The 16,644-nt window shown below is 34.0% G+C and overlaps 5 protein-coding genes across 7 annotated transcripts; 1 reads left to right on the top strand and 4 right to left on the bottom strand.

Annotated features, from left to right (window-relative positions):
- The first annotated feature begins 443 nt into the window (after nucleotides 1-443).
- On the top strand, nucleotides 444-2,527 carry LOC139090354 (extended synaptotagmin-2-like). The gene is made up of 3 exons (XM_070640119.1): nucleotides 444-794; nucleotides 847-1,502; nucleotides 2,053-2,527. Exons 1-3 carry the CDS (start codon nucleotides 444-446, stop codon nucleotides 2,525-2,527), a joined length of 1,482 nt encoding a protein of 493 aa, XP_070496220.1.
- A 1,471-nt stretch (nucleotides 2,528-3,998) lies between these two features.
- Med (Smad/Smad4 homolog Medea) lies at nucleotides 3,999-7,606 on the bottom strand. Of its 3 annotated transcripts, none has more exons than XM_070639911.1 (8): nucleotides 7,417-7,606; nucleotides 7,229-7,308; nucleotides 6,506-7,037; nucleotides 6,150-6,281; nucleotides 5,595-6,044; nucleotides 5,297-5,537; nucleotides 4,948-5,237; nucleotides 3,999-4,843 (listed from the first exon to the last, which is right to left on the bottom strand). In XM_070639911.1, exons 1-8 carry the CDS (start codon nucleotides 7,457-7,459, stop codon nucleotides 4,629-4,631), a joined length of 1,983 nt encoding a protein of 660 aa, XP_070496012.1. In that variant the 5' UTR covers nucleotides 7,460-7,606; the 3' UTR covers nucleotides 3,999-4,628. The 3 variants fall into 3 exon arrangements, with proteins under 3 accessions (XP_070496012.1, XP_070496013.1, XP_070496014.1); XM_070639912.1 differs by having other exon boundaries at nucleotides 3,999-4,831; XM_070639913.1 differs by lacking the exon at nucleotides 6,150-6,281.
- A 332-nt stretch (nucleotides 7,607-7,938) lies between these two features.
- Nucleotides 7,939-10,741, bottom strand: Mcm3 (minichromosome maintenance 3). The gene is made up of 4 exons (XM_070639924.1): nucleotides 10,603-10,741; nucleotides 9,887-10,544; nucleotides 9,345-9,827; nucleotides 7,939-9,287 (listed from the first exon to the last, which is right to left on the bottom strand). The coding sequence occupies exons 1-4, from the start codon at nucleotides 10,666-10,668 to the stop codon at nucleotides 8,038-8,040; spliced, it is 2,457 nt and encodes an 818-aa protein (XP_070496025.1). The 5' UTR covers nucleotides 10,669-10,741; the 3' UTR covers nucleotides 7,939-8,037.
- Nucleotides 10,741-14,626, bottom strand: LOC139090353 (uncharacterized). The gene is made up of 5 exons (XM_070640118.1): nucleotides 14,482-14,626; nucleotides 13,451-14,398; nucleotides 12,936-13,397; nucleotides 11,428-12,345; nucleotides 10,741-11,372 (listed from the first exon to the last, which is right to left on the bottom strand). The coding sequence occupies exons 1-5, from the start codon at nucleotides 14,546-14,548 to the stop codon at nucleotides 10,864-10,866; spliced, it is 2,904 nt and encodes a 967-aa protein (XP_070496219.1). The 5' UTR covers nucleotides 14,549-14,626; the 3' UTR covers nucleotides 10,741-10,863.
- Nucleotides 14,627-14,837: 211 nt separating this feature from the next.
- LOC139090165 (uncharacterized) lies at nucleotides 14,838-16,578 on the bottom strand. Its single transcript, XM_070639889.1, has 3 exons — nucleotides 16,425-16,578; nucleotides 15,427-16,360; nucleotides 14,838-15,369 (listed from the first exon to the last, which is right to left on the bottom strand). The coding sequence occupies exons 2-3, from the start codon at nucleotides 16,052-16,054 to the stop codon at nucleotides 14,897-14,899; spliced, it is 1,101 nt and encodes a 366-aa protein (XP_070495990.1). The 5' UTR covers nucleotides 16,055-16,360; nucleotides 16,425-16,578; the 3' UTR covers nucleotides 14,838-14,896.
- Between the last annotated feature and the right edge of the window lie 66 nt (nucleotides 16,579-16,644).

Genomic DNA, 16,644 nt, shown 5'->3' with positions numbered 1-16,644 from the left:
TTTATCGTGGATTTCATTTAATAACAACAATGTTTATTCTTCGGTGATTAGAAACAGAGTAAATATTTGCATGAAGGGGAATAACAACCCAAAAAAGGGAAATCAACTAATTGTAAGTTGCAAAAATAATTTGAATATTAAATGACAGTTAACAGATTCTCTGCAAAAACGCTGTTCCTAACTACTTCCTCCTTGTTTAGCTCAAATTGAGTTTGAATCAGTTTGCCAAGAACCGATAGAAATTTGTTAGAAATGTTATACTTCACAAGCACCAGAAGAAAAAAAATCCATTCAAATTGTAACCGGTTTAAAACTAACCAAAGTCGTCTTCAACCTCTGAAATTTATTTTAATCTAAGTAACATTCGAATTTCACAATAAAAAATCATCAAAAAAATGACCATAAACATTTTTTGGACATGCGGCAAAATTCTAGTATTCACAATGGTCTACATCCTTGGACGTCTAAATTACTCCTTCGCATGGATCGTTCCACTCTTCTTAACATCAATACACGATCACATACGTAACAAAAGAGCTGTAAATAAAGCAGCTACACATAGAGCACTGAAAATGAATGAACAGGATGCGATTTACTCAAGACTTGATGAAATTCCTGCGTGGGTGCTGTTTCCAGACTATGAACGTTGTGAGTGGATTAATACAATTGTAAATCAATTATGGCCAAGAATAAACAATATTGTGCTGAAAAGTTTGAAGGATCTCGAACCTGTTTTACAGCAAAATCATATTTTGAGAAACTTTACAATCAAGAAAGTCGACTTTGGGAAAATTGTAAGTATATCACGTCCTTAACACTGCCACAAACTAAATTATAGCTATCCAGTCACCTAGGATCACAGGAATCAAAGTCTACAGCCAAAATCAATTGTTTGTTGACGAAATAATTTTGGATGTGAATCTTTGCTATTTTGGAGATTTGGAAATAAGCTTCTCATTGAATGGCATTGAAGGTGGCATCAAAGACATTGAACTTGAAGGTGCATTAAGGATTGTAATGAAGCCTATTGTCTCTAGAGCTCCAATCATATCAGCAGTTCAAATTTATTTCCTCAAACATCCAAACACAAATTTTGAACTGACCTCAGCACTTGCAAGCCTTGATATGTTTGCTACTGGTGAAATGATTCGATCAATTTTGAAGGATCAGATCTCATTGTTCATGGTATATCCTAATAAGCTACACATAAAGTTAGATCAAAATGCTCCAACATCAGCTTTCATCATGCCTGAAATTGAAGGAATCGTCAGAGCTCACATTTATTCTGTTGATAACGTCGATGGAAGTGACATTTTTTTAACAGTTGATCTAGGTCAAGACTATATAAAAACTCCAATAATTAGCAGTTCTGAGAATGAACAGAAACGGTCCTTCAAACATAATTTTTCTAGAGACTTGGTAGCATATCGAAGTGGAGATGAAGAGGTTCACATGTCACTGTACAAAAAGGATGAAGAGGCCAAAAGCTTGAAGATTGGAACGTAAGTTGATGATCATTAACTATTGTTATTTATAAATGTGTTTTGTGCCACACTGCCTAACAATCCTCGGTAGCTCAGTGGCAGGAGCATGAGACAGGGCATTGTAAAATGTGGGTTTGAATCTCACTTGGAAAATGTTATGGAGAAGTTTTAAGTTCTCATGAATCTTAAAAGTAGTTAGATCCGAATAGCCTTGTGTATTTCAAAAATAAGGCTTTAATTGAGTAGACTAGGGTAGTTGAGTGCTGAAGGTACTAGCACGACAATCTTATGTATCGAGTCTCGACTCAACTTACTCTCGAAATTAAATTATTAACTAGACAAGGTAGGCCGGGCAGCAAATTGCGACGAACCGCATTTTTCATCGTGAAAATGGACCAGAATCTGCCTTTACGATGCCATTTAGGCAACCTTCCGTCCAATTTAATACGATATCCTAGCTAACATGTTGTGCTGTTCGTTTAAGAGACAGCTGAATAGATATCTGTTGATGAAAAGTTATACACAAAATTCCAATTCAATTTCCTTTTCTTTTCAGAATATCTTTTAGCTTACAAAAGATCAAGGAGCAAAAATGCATCTCTGGTGAATTCAACTTACCATCACTGGAAGTAATTTGCAGCAAAATTTGTTGGCTTCCGATAACGCAACAGAATGGCGACAAGTGTCTTTTGCAAGTTTATGTTGATTCCGGCAGAAATATAAAGTCTAAAACATGTCTGTTTGTGGAACTTGCAGTAAATGATCAAACAAAGAAAACACCTGTGTCAAAAATAGAGGATGAAACTGCAATTTGGGATAAACACTTTAACTTTTTTGTAGATGATCCAGAAAGTGATAAATTGGAAGTTAAGTTGGTTGAACAAGGCACATCTAGAAATATAGGCAGTTATGTCTATAACATAAAGGATATTCTGAAAAGGAAATCCAACCAGCATGATCTTCAAGCATTTCCATTAAACAGCTCACAAAACTGTGAAATTGTTATGGCACTGAAACTGAACTTCCTCAAAATCCTGCAGTAAATAAAAGGATTTTATGTCAAATTTTAATGAATTTTTTATTTCAAATCTTTTTTTACTGCCATGACAATATTAATAATTTCTTCTGTATTCTTTTTTGCTCTCTTTTTTTTAATATATATTACTTTTTTTTCATCTCGTATAAAATTAGAATTGCATGCATCCAAATATATTTATCGTCTCTTTTTTTTTGTTTTTAATTATTTACTTGAAATGTAAACTAAATGTATAAATTGTTAAGAAAGAATGAAACTATCGTCAATTGTGGTTACAATAATTGTATAAAAAAATTGTCCAATATGTAAAATCCAGAGTTGCAAGAGAGTCACCTGTCATAGACAAAAACCTTACAACTTTATTAATAATGTGTATGGTTTTGTAAGAAAAACCGTACAATTTTATGATAATTTGTATGGTTTTTCTTACAAAACCATACAAATTATCATGAAATTGTACTGTTTTTGCCTGTAAGAGGTGCCTGTTTTGCAACTCTGGTAAAATCTATTATCTCACTTAAATCGAATTAAAAGGTTCCTAAGTCCTTTAAAAAGGACCGATCCGTTCTATGGTTTCGAGTAAGTCAACATTTTAAAGTGCATCGTCTTAATGTAAATATGGCCGACTTTTAAAGTTAATGCCTCAGAGCTCGAAGTTGACTTGATTTTGAATGGCGTCAATTTCGAGCTTTGGAATGCCTTAAAGTTTGGTGTTTTGTCTATCTTTAGAATTTTGGTTTAAAGCAATTAATCTCAAAGTATTTTTTACATAAATCGGACGATTAATCTGGATCAGAACAATCCAATTGAACTTAAATTATGTTCTATCAGATAGACTGTGTAACTAGCAATATGGCCAACAATTAGGAGGCTTAACTTAATAACATAGGACTTGACTGTATGACAGACAATGGGATCACTTTCCCAACAAATTATTCCGATCAAGGATCGAACCCGCGCGTCCTAGAATACCCGTTAAAGCGGTTTTACTTGAAAACTCAAAGTCTTTCTTCTGAAGTTCTGTCGTTATTTCGATCTAAACAATGGCATCTTTTCCCGAGCGGCACATTACGATGAACTGCTTTTTTTGCAGTAAAAAGGATTCGAAATCAGCCGTCACGGTATCTTTAGGACAACCTTGCGTCTTTACGTTAATATGGCAACATAGCGATGTCCTAGCACGTTGTGCTATCCGAGCTTCATATTACTTTTCAAAAAACCGAAATCCGAATTGAGATTTTGAAACGTCTACCGAGAGTTCCAAAAGCTACTTGACGCAGAACAGTGATGAAAGAATGCCAGCTGCCAACGTGTAGACAGAAATTTAGTACAAACTAGCTGACCGATTCAGATGGAATTAATTTTTTAAACTAAGTTCCACATAGAAGCATGGTTAAAACAAGTAAGAAACCGCATTATGCAGGATATATAAATCACTTCTCGTCATGCATGACGAGATCCTACCCTAGTAGCATATGAATGATCATTGACATGTTGAACGCATATTGCTTGACTTTTTGGCATCTTTGTAGCATAAAAGAATGCACTTTAAAATGTTTACATTACTCCAGATTGTATAGCTAAAATAAATTGGGACTTGACAGAAGATTGAGGTTTAATTCTTTTTCTCTTTGCCATCACTAAATTACAAAAAAATTATATTTCACACTAATGTCTACATTTTTTAAGATTTTTTTTATCGCTTTTTTTTCTCACAATTATTTTTTTTTTTTCATAAGCATTGAAAAAGGGTAAAGGAATTAAAACTAAAATCTCTCTTAATTTTTAGAAGAATAGAAAGTAAGTTTTTGAAGCAAAAGAAAAAATCAACTTTTTCTTCATGTTTGTTTTGTATGCTTAAGTAAAGGACATTCTCTCTTATAAATCATTTAATATTAAATTTTTTTCATCCTCATCCTCCTTATTTCTCTTGTATGTATCTCACGTATTATTGATGAGATGGGCATTAGAAAAAATATAAACCACTTTTTTTATCATTGCTAAAAGCAACTAACTTCATAATCTCTCTGTATTACATTTTTTAAAATGTCATTTGCACTGTCAACTTTTTTTTTTTAATAGTTATATCCTCTTTTTTTATTCATAATTTAATCACGTCCATCAATCGGCATATTGTGTAGCACTTCGTCGAGTAACTGAAGAGCGCGATGTAAATGAACTTCAACCCAGCATGGTGTATCTTTAATTGATTGACGTGGATAATCTGGTCCCCATCCTTTTACGAAACTCAAACGAAGTATGCACAGACGTCTTAAATCATCAACACCAATTCCAGCTGCAGCAGTTAAATCTAAATTGAATTCTAAATTGAGTCACAAATTGTTAACAAGATCTGAATAAAGTTAATCTCAGGACCAATAACGATCCTAAGACCATAGAAATAAAAATATAAAAATAATAACATACTTCTCGGAGGAACAGCATGTCCAGGAATACCGGCGACAGCAGCAGCTTGAGCTGCCGCAGCTGCTTGTGCATTTGCTGCTAATGATTGCATTTGTTGGTGACATTGACGTAGATCAAATACTTTAATACATGCTGATGGATAAATTTTATGAACAGCATCACCTGGAGTTCTTCCTGCCTCTCTATCTAGATAATAACTTTGAACGAACACTGAGTGGTCACTTAAACATCTTAACCAAACATCACCTTCACCACGCAAGTCCAATTGAACTCCCTTTCCAATATGCAAACTAGAAGTCAAACCACAATTAGTTCCACTATAAATTGTCACTTTAATTCCATTTCTTACCGTGCTCTTTCACTCTGCTCTGTACGATGGACATTACTTAATGCACCCAAACAGAAACGATTACCGCCTGAAGGATCAACATATCCATCAATGGTAACATGTGGTTTACTTGATGGAACTTTGAATGTTTCACCAACTTGTGTGTCTAATTCAAAATAGGCAATTGAACACCAATATTCAGGTGCTGGTTGACGAGACAAACGTTGCTGCTGTCCAGTCATTTCTGCTTGCATTGGTGGCCCTAAAGTTAATCATTCTATTAATTCAAGTTCATATACATGAGAATATTATTCCTTACAGTAGGTTTGATTAATCGCTCTGGAATTAGGATGATCAGGAGGCTGCATAGATTGTGTATATGTTAGCGTGTTAGATCCACGAGCCGTCCATGCCGCTTGACCACCGATACATTGCTGTTGTGGGAAAGACTGGTTTTGTTGAACATTTGTATTATTTATACTGACTGCATAGCCATTTTGTGACATTTGAACAGGCGATGCTGCAGCAACGGAAGCATTTTGTTGGGAATCATTAATTTGAGTATCATTTGTTGATGTAAAATAATTTTGTTCTTGTGTTTGTTGCTGATTTGTTGATGCTTGCGAATTAACAACAGTATTCAAAAGTCCAGCAGGTGGAATTTGTGGTTGTTGCTGTTGTTGTTGTTGTGATGTTTGAGTAGATGATGTTGGCTTTTGTTGTAAAATGGCATTCTCAGGACTACTTACTGGTAAAATATGTGTAGTAGCTAAAATAATAATGTCAATATTAATATCATGTAAGGAATGGAAATAGCTAAAGCCTTGCAAAAATAACTAAAAATAGCTAAACTAAAAAATAAATTATATCTTACGATGTGGTAAACGTTGTTGAGTTGGTGCTGTCGGTGTTCCCCAAATTTGATTTCTTACTTGTGGATCACTATTGGGTTCTACCTTTGGCACCACTCGTTGTGGATAAATAATGGATGCATTTTTTGTATCACCTTTTGAACGAAAAAATAAAAATAAAAAAATAAATGAAAATTAAAATGAAAAAAGTCAAATCAAAAACAATATTGGCACATTGGATACACACAGGAGGAACACATAGAGAGAATTGAAAATGCAAATAATTAACTAAAAGAATAAGAATTTCAGCACTTCACTCAATATAATTATCAGGAAGATAATTATAATTACAAATGAATGAAATTCATCTTAAACTTACCAGATCCGGGTGTTTGATGCATTGTCATGGTCGAATATCCCATGTTAATATGAATCGGATGATGCTGGATTGTTCCAATTTCATTTGCATCCATTTCAATATTTGATGTTCCAACCATCGATGTCCCGGCACTATATTCATCTTTTACAATACTTCTTGGACCAGCTTGTAGTGTTAATCCAGAAAGGTCAATGCCTGGTGATACAACGCGCTCATAATGATAAGGATTGACACACACTGAATCACATTTTAGATCGAATGCAAACTGACAATATTTAACATGCTTCAGTTCATTCTTATGTAGATCTGGCCAACGCCAAATTCTTGCATATATAACATGAGGAAAACCTTTTCGTCCAGCAACCTGAAGACGTCCATCTAATGTTCTCTGAATTGTAACACATTTTGATGGATGTGCTCCATTTGTTGTGATTGCTGTAATTAATGAATCTAATTCATCTCGTTTCTCTTTCAATTTCTTAACTAGCGACTCAATTGCTCGTTTTGCAAATCCTTCTGATTCACCTCCTTGCTGTATATCATCATGTTGATCATCATAAAAAAGAAAAGAAAAATTGAGAATATGAGAGAAAAGAAAATATATGAATGTGCGTATAACAACAAAAACAAACCATTAATGATGACTACATATATAGCATAGCTATAGATACTTTTCCTACATATAGAATCATCAATATAAACTAAATTTTTTTTAAAACTTACACGATGACACATTAAACTGTGCACAATGCTCAGGCAAGCATCTGCAGAAGTTGGTGCACTTGACGGCATAGTGTTCATTTCTGTTTAAAAATATATACGCATTAGATAGGAATTTATGAGCACAGAAAAAAAAGTTCTAAGTAGAGCAAAAGAAGAAAAAAAGATGGAAAAATTTTTCAAAAATTTACTTTTATCTTGTGGTGCTGTCGTATAAAGTCCCGAAACCATCATTCACCAATTTGCAATGGTCACAAATGTTTACAACATAATTTTGCACTTTATAAGCTTGAGATTGCACCCTTTTGTCAATAATAAAAAAAATTAAATGAAAATTTTTGTTTTATGAGGGGATAAGACTTATGTAGTATGAAAAGAAAAAAGCTTTGTTGCAGGGTACGAAACTACGATGTTCAAAATAAGAGACAATAAAGCAACAATCAGATTCACACGATGGAAGTTTGCTACGATTACGCTATTATTCCTTATTGCTTTAGACCACTGCAAACATTCAATGTTGTAAAGGAAGTAACTATGCATCCATCATTGATCCAGTTCCTAAATAATATCCACTTAATTTCAAATCGTTGCAATGTCACTTAGTCATCAATGCAACATTGATTTGTTGCAAATGCAACACTGCAACATTGTAATGAATGTTTCAAAAACATTGGATGATATTAAAAACATTAACTTTATTGTAATTACTATGTGATATTCAGGAATGAGAAACTTAATATTTTGGTATAAAATGAATGGAAAAAATGGTTTGTAACTTAACAGTAACTTAAACAAAATGTTCTGAGTAGTGATTAAATTAAGAAAACAATATCATCGGCGACCATAATTTGATTGTCATTTGTCATACGTTCTAAAGCTGATGAGATTTCGCCTTGACTGAATGTTTCATCTGCACTATTATCATTGACATATTTGACAATTCTTTCAACTGGCAAGCTTGATTCGCGACTTTCGCGGAAAATCTTTTGTAGGCCATTTTTGAAGACACCTAAGCGTTCGTCTGTAATAACTTCTGGTGTTGCTTTTGATGTGCTGCTTGATGATGTAGATGGCATGGATGCTTGACGAGGTGCTGTAATAGAGTCACGAGTTGTTAAATCGTTAGAATCTGTTTGCATTGTGCTTATTTCTTCCTCTTGATCTTCATCGTCAGTATCGTAATGAACAACTTTTGTTCTCTTAGCTGTACGTGTCGATGACTGTGTTGTAGAACGAGCACTTTCTTCATCAGAAACATCAGATTCTTCTTCTGCACCACCTTCACTACGTTTACGCTTTGATTTCTTCTCCTTTTCAAGAACCTTTTTGAAGTAGGCAAATTGAACAAGTTCAATTGCTGCTCTGGCATCTTGAGCTCCAACATTTTTAGCCATACGTGCTTTTGCATGTGCTGTTGATAAACGAATTAAAGTTTCAAGTGTACGAGCTGTGACTGGTTGTGTTCTTGCTACATCTGAATCTACAGAATCTTGTGAACGCAATCGAGAATATTCATTGGATATCAATTCACAAGCTTGTTCTGTTAATTTTGGTTTAATGCATTTGACAACACTGATGTACTTCTTCATAAACTCCACAGTTAAAATTTGATCATTGGCTTTTCTTGTCGCACCATGAAGTAGTGGATCGTACTTTTCATAAACTGGAGTTTCTTTGTCTTCAAGTTCTGGATTAAATGTTGTCAACATGTCTACTGTGCTGTCTCCCCAAGCCAAAACTTCTCCATCTTGTTCTTTTGGATTTCTATAGCGATGCATTCGCACGACGTGATCGGAAATAACATTGTCCAAATCGCTGTCAATTGTATCAAGCAATACAAACAATAAATCAAAACGTGACAAAAGAGAATCCTGCATTCCAATATTCTCCATTGGTGTCTTGTATTGATCATATCGACCATAAACAGGATTTGCAGCTGCTAAAACGGAGCATCTTGCATTAAGTGATGCATGAATTCCTGCTTTGGAAATAGTAACACGACCCTGTTCCATAACTTCGTGAATTGCTGTTCTGTCAATGTCTGTCATCTTATCGAATTCATCTGTAAATGATTAAAATTAATTACTATTTGTACAATAGCTGTATAAAGTATCCTTACCGATACAAACAACACCACGATCAGCTAAGACCATAGCACCAGCTTCTAATCTTCTTTCACCAGTTTCTTGGTCAGTTGTAACAGCAGCAGTTAAACCAACACCGCTAGATCCTCGACCAGTTGTTGGAATAGCTCTTGGTGCTGTATGTAAAACATATCGAAGTAATTGAGATTTAGCAACAGAAGGATCACCAATAAGCAGGACATTAACATCTCCACGAAGACGAGTTCCATTTGGTAAATTCTTCTCAACACCGCCAAGCAACAGACATAAAATTGCTTTCTTCACATAATCATGTCCGTGAATGGATGGTGCTAAACTTTTAGAGAGCAGCTCAAAAATATCTTTACGTTTTGCTAACTTTTTGCATGTATTAATCTCATCACGAGAAACATTTGCTGTTGATTCCTTGCTCAACAATGAAACATGATTAGCAATCAAAACAGTTCGGAAAACTCCATTTGTGTATCCTCCATATTTAGCTAAAGAAATGACAATTTATTAAGATTTTGAGTACACAACAAAATGCATTCATACTTACAAGGCATACAACGATAATTTCCGACAATTTGTACACGATCTCCAGGCTTACATTTATCGACCAAATCATCATCACAAACGATATCAATGGATCTTGGTAACTGTCCTGCCGGTGCCTTTTCTGGCATTTCTTGAATGCTCAAGGATTGATGATCCTTATAAACACTTAGACCATATTCTGTCTCGAGTAAATTTCCGTCCTCATCTTTTGTTGGATAGACATTACTTGATGGAACAGCTTCAAATGAAGTAGCATCTGTATATTTACGTTCAAGAAATTTATTTGTTGCCGGACAATAATGAACGCTTCGTACTACTTTTGGACGTACCAACGATACTTTAACAACAATTCCTTCCACACAAACTAAATTTCCCAAAAATCTCGATGTTAATTGACGTGGTGTAACATGTTTATTTCCAAAACTTCCTTCAAATGCAACATAAAATTCCTCGTGAAGTTTGGCATAGCTTGGTTGAATAGATTGTACAAATTCCTTTAATGCTCGAGAGAATGCAAATTGTTCTTCAAAGGCATTATTTAATAAAGCTAGAGCTCTTGCTGGATTCTTTCGTCGCAAATCATTTATGTTGACCAATAGCCTTTTGCCTTCTTCAGCTATCATATTCTTGACCTGACTGGTATAAATGCCTTGATCTTCCTGTAAAATTCATTGTCGTTGAGAATTTAAGATTCAGAAAAGTAAATCGCTTACTTACATCATCATCCAAGAAATCCAGATATTCTCGTTGAAGATCACGTAAATACTGTTCGTTATCAGCCATTTTTTGATATTAAATAAGTTAATTAAACGTCAGAAAATTAAATTTAAAAAAATTAAACAAAAATATGGGATCAAATTCGAGTTGATTTTGGAGGGAAAACTGAGCAAACATCTGAGCAACAGCATTTTTTAACTTCCGGGCTTGTCATGTTCTATGGAAATATTTTAATGAGAGGTTTGAGGTAATGGCGTTTAATTAAGCATATGATATATAATTTATTTCAGTAGGCATGGAGTAGACACGAATTCTTTCTGGATCTGCCATTTTCACATTAACTTCTGGATTTTGAAATTGTCCAAGTAAGGAACAGTAAATCGCTTGCGGATCAAAAGATCCCATCCCTCCATTCCAGTATTCATTTCCTGGATAGCTATTTCCATCCCATGCATATCCAGCAACAGAAATGCAATCCCTAAACTCTACTGGAAGTAATTCTGCTACATATCGAGGACGATTGATGATCTTCAATTTGTGTTCTGCTGGTCGTTTAAAAGTGATAATTACTTCGTCAATATTGATTTCAATTTCCTTAATATTATCATCAAATTTAAATTCCGAATAGAAGCTTATGTTGATTTCAGGCAGTGCTAATGCCTTCAAATGTTTAAGCTTGTGCTTATCGTTGTACGAGTCCAAGAACTTTAAAACGCCGTTAACAATTAAACGTCGAATTGCTGTAGTTCTTACGCCAACAGCCCAAACACCTGATAATAAGGAGATGATTATTATAAAGTTTAAGTAAATAGTTAAGACACAAACCTGCACCAATCGGTGGTACACTGCAGAATATATTCCTGTCCTTCTCAACTCCACGTGACATAGCTTCTTGAATGTATGGCAAAATTGACAGCATCAAGCGTTTCTCTAGATAGACTTCATTGACTCCTTCTACATAAATTGAGTCATATATTTCCGGTTTGGTTCTTATATCTTCAACAGTTGGAATCTTTTTCTCTGGAAAAGCATTTCTGTACACTTTTTCAATCCAGAACTGATCAGATTTGTGACTTGAATCATAATCCTTAACTTTTGGAAATACAAATCGATGTTCCATAAAATACGGCTTTTCATTCCGTGCACCGACCAAACCACATAAAATACCCTCATCAATGTGTGGCTTCTTAGTGTCTCCAATGTCATATCTATCTGATCCAATAGAAAAGTAGAAAGTTGGAGTTGACATCCCTATTAAGGATGATAATAGATTCTCATCATATGAGATATATTCTCGTAAGTACGGAGTTGAGTCATCTTGCTTCTCCAAAGATCCAGCGACATTATTAAAGCAACCTTCACCTTCCATCAAATTTTCACCATTATATCTCAGCATAAAGTAGTCAGACCGTCCACAGAAGATGATTGGACGTTTGAACAACAATCTCTTGACCAGATCAGGTTTTGAGAAATTTTTATACACTTCTGTATAATTTTTACCTTCAATTCTTGGGAGATTTCTCATAAAATCCATAAAGTCATCAAGTAAGTCCCAAATTTCTTTAGCCAAGAATGGTCTAGTCTCTAATGCCATGTTGACCATTTTCTCCTTTGTCCTTTGGTCATCAAGGACATGATAGAAAACATTTTTCTTGATATTCCTGACAAAGACTGATAAGTGACTTATGAATTCTTCATGTCTTGCTTTCATCTCCTCAAACTCTTGAGTAACAACTTCAGTTTCTAGATTGTTGGAATGAGAATCAGATTTAATGTTTAATTATATGATTAAAATTTGTGATATACTGACCGCTCATCTTGACTTTACGTCTGAATCCAAAGCAACTTTTCATGGAAGTAAATATTTACGAGATTCACTGTAATGTAAACAGTTGTACTGAAAATTACAAAAATAAATTGTGTATTGCCAGAAATTTCGATGTACTGCAGTTATGGTGAAATTTGATAACTTTCTATATACGCATATCAATTGACTCATATCTTGTGTAAAGTAAGTCATAAATTGACGATTATCAAAATATATTTCACCATTTATTGTCATAAAATTACACACAATACTGATTACAAATCGATATAGATATAAAACATAGATAAACATTTATATGGTCATTGACTCATTATTTCGTGCTTTAGACGAAGAAGGAACGAAAGGTAAAATTCGTTTATTTGCGTTAGGACTCGTTCGACTCCCTTACAGTGTTAGTCAATCAAACCTAGGTTTGCATATCTCGAAGAATTGGCTGAAGAATGTATTGACCTAACCCTGTCTGGATAACCTCCTGAGCCCTTGTCCTTAAAATATGATTAATAAATTCGAATTCTTTCAGGATCAGCCATTTTCACATTAACTTCCGGATTTTGAAATTGTCCCAATAATGAACAATAAACTGCTTTAGGATCAAAAGATCCAAAATTTCCACTCCAATATTCATTTCCAGGATAACTGTTTCCATCCCATGCAAATCCAGCTATTGAGATACAATCTTTAAATTCTTCTGGCAATAATTCTGCGACATACCGTAGCTTATTAATGACTTTTATTTCGTGATTAGCTTCTTTAAAGTGTAAAATGATTTCATCGTTGTCTGTTCTTATCTCTGTGATATTTCCGTTAGTTTTATATAATGAATAGAATTTAATATCAAGTTCAGGCAGCACCAATGCTTTTAAAGTTTTCAACTTCTGCATATCATCAAATGAATCTAAGAACTTTAAGATTCCTGTAACAATTAAGCGATGAACTGTTTCTCTCTTTAAGCCAATCGCCCAGCAACCTGAAAACACAACAAGATTAAAATCTATTAAGTTATAAAGATGTACCTCAAACCTCCTCCAATTGGTGGCACACTGCAAAATACGCCTTTATCCTTCTCAATTCCTCGAGTCATAGCTTCTTGAATAAAAGGCAATATGGAAAGTGTCAAACGTTTTTCCAGATAGACCTCATTGACGCCATCTACATATATAGAATCATATATTTCCGGTTTAGCTTGAATGTCCTCAAGAGTTGGAACAAATTTCTCAGGGAAAGCATCAGAATAAACCTTTTCAATCCAAAATTTGTCTGATTTATGACAAGTATCTATAGTAAGTAAGTTATTCGGAGGTAAATCCTTTAAGCGAGGATATGTAAATCTATGTTCCATAAAATGTAACTTTCCATGTCTAGCTCCAACAAGTCCACATAAAATACCTTCATCGATATGTGGCTGATCTGCATTTAAAGCAAATCTACCTGATCCAATCGAGAAATAAAATGTTGGAGTTGACATCCCTATTAAGGATGACATCAGATTTTCATCATAGGAAATGTATTCCTTTAAATAAGGTTCAGCATTTTGTGGCTTGTTGAGACATCTAGCTACATAATAGAAGCCACCGTCACCTTCTATGAATTTCTTTCCATCATGCCTCAATATGTAATAATCAGGTCGTCCACAAAATACAATTGGACGTTTAAAAAGGAATCTCTTGACTAAATCATGTTTAGTAAGGTTTTCATAAACAGCTCTGTAATTTTCACCCTCAATTCCTGGTAGATTTCTCAGAAAATCCATGTAATCATCAAGCAAGTTCCAAGTTTCTTTAGCTAGAAATGGTCTAGTTTCTCGTGCCATGATGACAAGTCTTTCCTTTGTCCTTTGAGCATTCACAACATTGTAAAACACATTGCGATCGATTTCTTTGACAATTTTTGGCAGAGGAGCTATGAAGCGCTGGAAATTTCTCTTCATTTCCTGAAATTCTTTCTCAATTTCATCATCTCCTGAAATCTCTTTAATGATTTAAAGACAGAAGATGTTAAGCATACTTATTTAATACTTAATTTAGTTATGATTAATATAAAAGATAAATTACCTTCAACTTCCTCCTTATTTTCGGGGTTGAAGAAGTTTTTCACAAAATCTTGCAATTTCTTTGCCATTTTATGACTCACTAGAATAATAAACTGTTGTAACTAAATGTTTTTCAATTTCTCACCTTATTTCTCATACGTTGAGTGGTGAATTTCAAACTGAACTGTGATATATAGCTTACAGCACTTTATATATTATATGAGTGGAGCTTTCAGAAGTCGAAGCCGACTTGAGTTCGCTAAAAATATTCAGACAAGATTTTCATGGAATTTTTTTCTGCTTGCTCTTGTGAAGTAAAAAATTTTAATCGATTTTTAACGAACTCAATTTAACTTCGGTCTCTGAAAAATATTGGAATTCCCAAGTAAACACAAAAAATTTTATTTTCAATACAATATTAAAGAACAAATGTTTAGTCAATAAATCCGAATTCTTTCAGGATCTGCCAACTTTATATTAACTTCAGGATTTTGAAATTGACCTAATAAAGAGCAATTAATAGCTTGAGGATCAAAAGACCCCATCAATCCAACCCAATATTCATTTCCTGGATAACTGTTTCCATCCCATGCATATCCAGCAATTGAAATGCAGTCTTTAAATTCATCTGGCAAAAGTTCTGCAACGTATCGTGGACGATTGATGATTTTAAGTTTGTGATCCGCTGGTTCTTTAAATGATATAATGATATCTTCGTTGATAACATGGATTACCTTAATATTGCCACTTTTTGCAAATTCTGAATAAATTTTAGGATCTTCTACAGGTAATGCCAATGCTTTTAAATGATTCAGCTTTTGATAATCATCATATGAGTCTAAAAACTTCAGAACTCCTTTAACAATTAGACGATGAATTATGGCACCATTGATGCACTTTGCCCAAACTCCTAAAATAGAACTAAATGTAATGTTCATTATTAATAAGCATCTAAAGTGACACAAACCTGCTCCGATCGGTGGCACACTGCAGAACACATTCTTATCCTTTTCCAATCCACGAGACATTGCTTCTTGAATATAAGGCAATACAGATAGCATCAGTCGCTTTTCTAAATATACTTCATTGACTCCATTGATATAAATCTTATCATAAATTTCAGGCTTAGCTTGAATGTCTTGAGCTGTTGGAATAATTTTCTCAGGAAAGGCATCCGGATAAACTTTTTCAATCCAGAACTTGTCAGATTTAAAGACTTTTGTATCAAAGCTTTTCGATCGAGGAAGTGTAAAACGATGTTCCATAAAGTTCGGTTTTGAGTTTCTAGCTCCAACTAATCCACATAGAATACCTTCATCAATATACGGCAAACTTGTTTTTCCTTTACCTCCAATTGAGAAATAAAATGTTGGAGTTGACATCCCTATTAAGGATGACAGTAGATTCTCATCATATGAAATATATTCACGTAGGTACGGAGATGAATCTGTAACCTTATCTAAATTCTTAGCAACATTTGAAAAATCATTTTTCCCTTCTAGCATCTTATTTCCATCACGTCTTAACAGGAACCGATCCGATGGACCATAAAATACTACTGGACGTTTGAAACAGTAATCTCTTGACAAGATCATGTCTAGTAAAATCTTTGTAAACAGCTCTGTAGTTTTCACCTTCAATTCCAGGAATGTTTTTCATAAAATCAATATAATCATCAAGCAAGTCCCAAGTTTCTTTAGCCATGAATGGTCTGGTTTCATGTGCCATAGTCATCATCTTCTCTTCTGTTCTTTTAGCAGTGACTACATTGTAGAAAACATTGTGCTTGATGTTCTTCACTTTTTCTGATAAAGGTTTTATGAAGTTTTTATATCTGATTTTCATTTCTTCGAATTCATTATTTACATCGTCATTAATCGGTCGTTTCAATGACTTCTTATCTAGATAAATGAAAGAATTTATATATTAAGTCAGGTAAGTTAAACAATATTATGAAATACTTACCGGTCATTTTGAATGTTCTATTAAATTTAATGTAATATTCCCAAATAAGCTTGTAGCTGCTCAGAATGTGTATGATTCACTAAGTTAATTGCACAGAAAGTCCAGAATATAAATAATAAAAAATTTGCTTCTAATTGCAGTTTTTCTTCAATTCACCACATAAAACTTGTGGTGTGTGGTGAGTTTCCACTGACAAATCATATGGCAATATCTATTAGTT

Source organism: Chironomus tepperi, unplaced genomic scaffold (assembly GCF_022539635.2).
Source record: "Chironomus tepperi strain 1889 unplaced genomic scaffold, CSIRO-AGI_Ctep_v1 contig_217, whole genome shotgun sequence".
In the NCBI taxonomy this organism is placed as follows: domain Eukaryota; kingdom Metazoa; phylum Arthropoda; class Insecta; order Diptera; family Chironomidae; genus Chironomus; species Chironomus tepperi.
This window is presented reverse-complemented; position numbering and strand designations above follow the sequence as displayed.

Excerpts from the sequence above, each read along its gene's own strand:
- LOC139090354 (XM_070640119.1), top strand. The coding sequence starts at position 444 with ATGGTCTACATCCTTGGACGTCTAAATTACTCCTTCGCATGGATCGTT. Across the intron at positions 795-846 it reads AAGTCGACTTTGGGAAAATT|TCACCTAGGATCACAGGAAT; the intron begins GTAAGTATATCA and ends ATAGCTATCCAG. Across the intron at positions 1,503-2,052 it reads AAAAGCTTGAAGATTGGAAC|CTTACAAAAGATCAAGGAGC; the intron begins GTAAGTTGATGA and ends AATATCTTTTAG.
- Med (XM_070639911.1), bottom strand. The coding sequence starts at position 7,459 with ATGATGGTTTCGGGACTTTATACGACAGCACCACAAGATAAAA. Across the intron at positions 6,282-6,505 it reads GCATCAAACACCCGGATCTG|GTGATACAAAAAATGCATCC; the intron begins GTAAGTTTAAGA and ends TTCGTTCAAAAG. Across the intron at positions 5,538-5,594 it reads AGCGATTAATCAAACCTACT|GGCCACCAATGCAAGCAGAA; the intron begins GTAAGGAATAAT and ends GATTAACTTTAG.
- Mcm3 (XM_070639924.1), bottom strand. The coding sequence starts at position 10,668 with ATGGCTGATAACGAACAGTATTTACGTGATCTTCAACGAGAATATCTG. Across the intron at positions 10,545-10,602 it reads TGGATTTCTTGGATGATGAT|GAAGATCAAGGCATTTATAC; the intron begins GTAAGTAAGCGA and ends TGAATTTTACAG. Across the intron at positions 9,828-9,886 it reads AAATTATCGTTGTATGCCTT|CTAAATATGGAGGATACACA; the intron begins GTAAGTATGAAT and ends TCATTTCTTTAG.
- LOC139090353 (XM_070640118.1), bottom strand. The coding sequence starts at position 14,548 with ATGGCAAAGAAATTGCAAGATTTTGTGAAAAACTTCTTCAACCCCGAA. Across the intron at positions 13,398-13,450 it reads TGTGCCACCAATTGGAGGAG|GTTGCTGGGCGATTGGCTTA; the intron begins GTTTGAGGTACA and ends TTGTGTTTTCAG. Across the intron at positions 12,346-12,935 it reads TGATCCTGAAAGAATTCGAA|AAACTGAAGTTGTTACTCAA; the intron begins TTTATTAATCAT and ends CCAACAATCTAG.
- LOC139090165 (XM_070639889.1), bottom strand. The coding sequence starts at position 16,054 with ATGATCTTGTCAAGAGATTACTGTTTCAAACGTCCAGTAGTATTTTAT. Across the intron at positions 15,370-15,426 it reads TGTGCCACCGATCGGAGCAG|GAGTTTGGGCAAAGTGCATC; the intron begins GTTTGTGTCACT and ends GTTCTATTTTAG.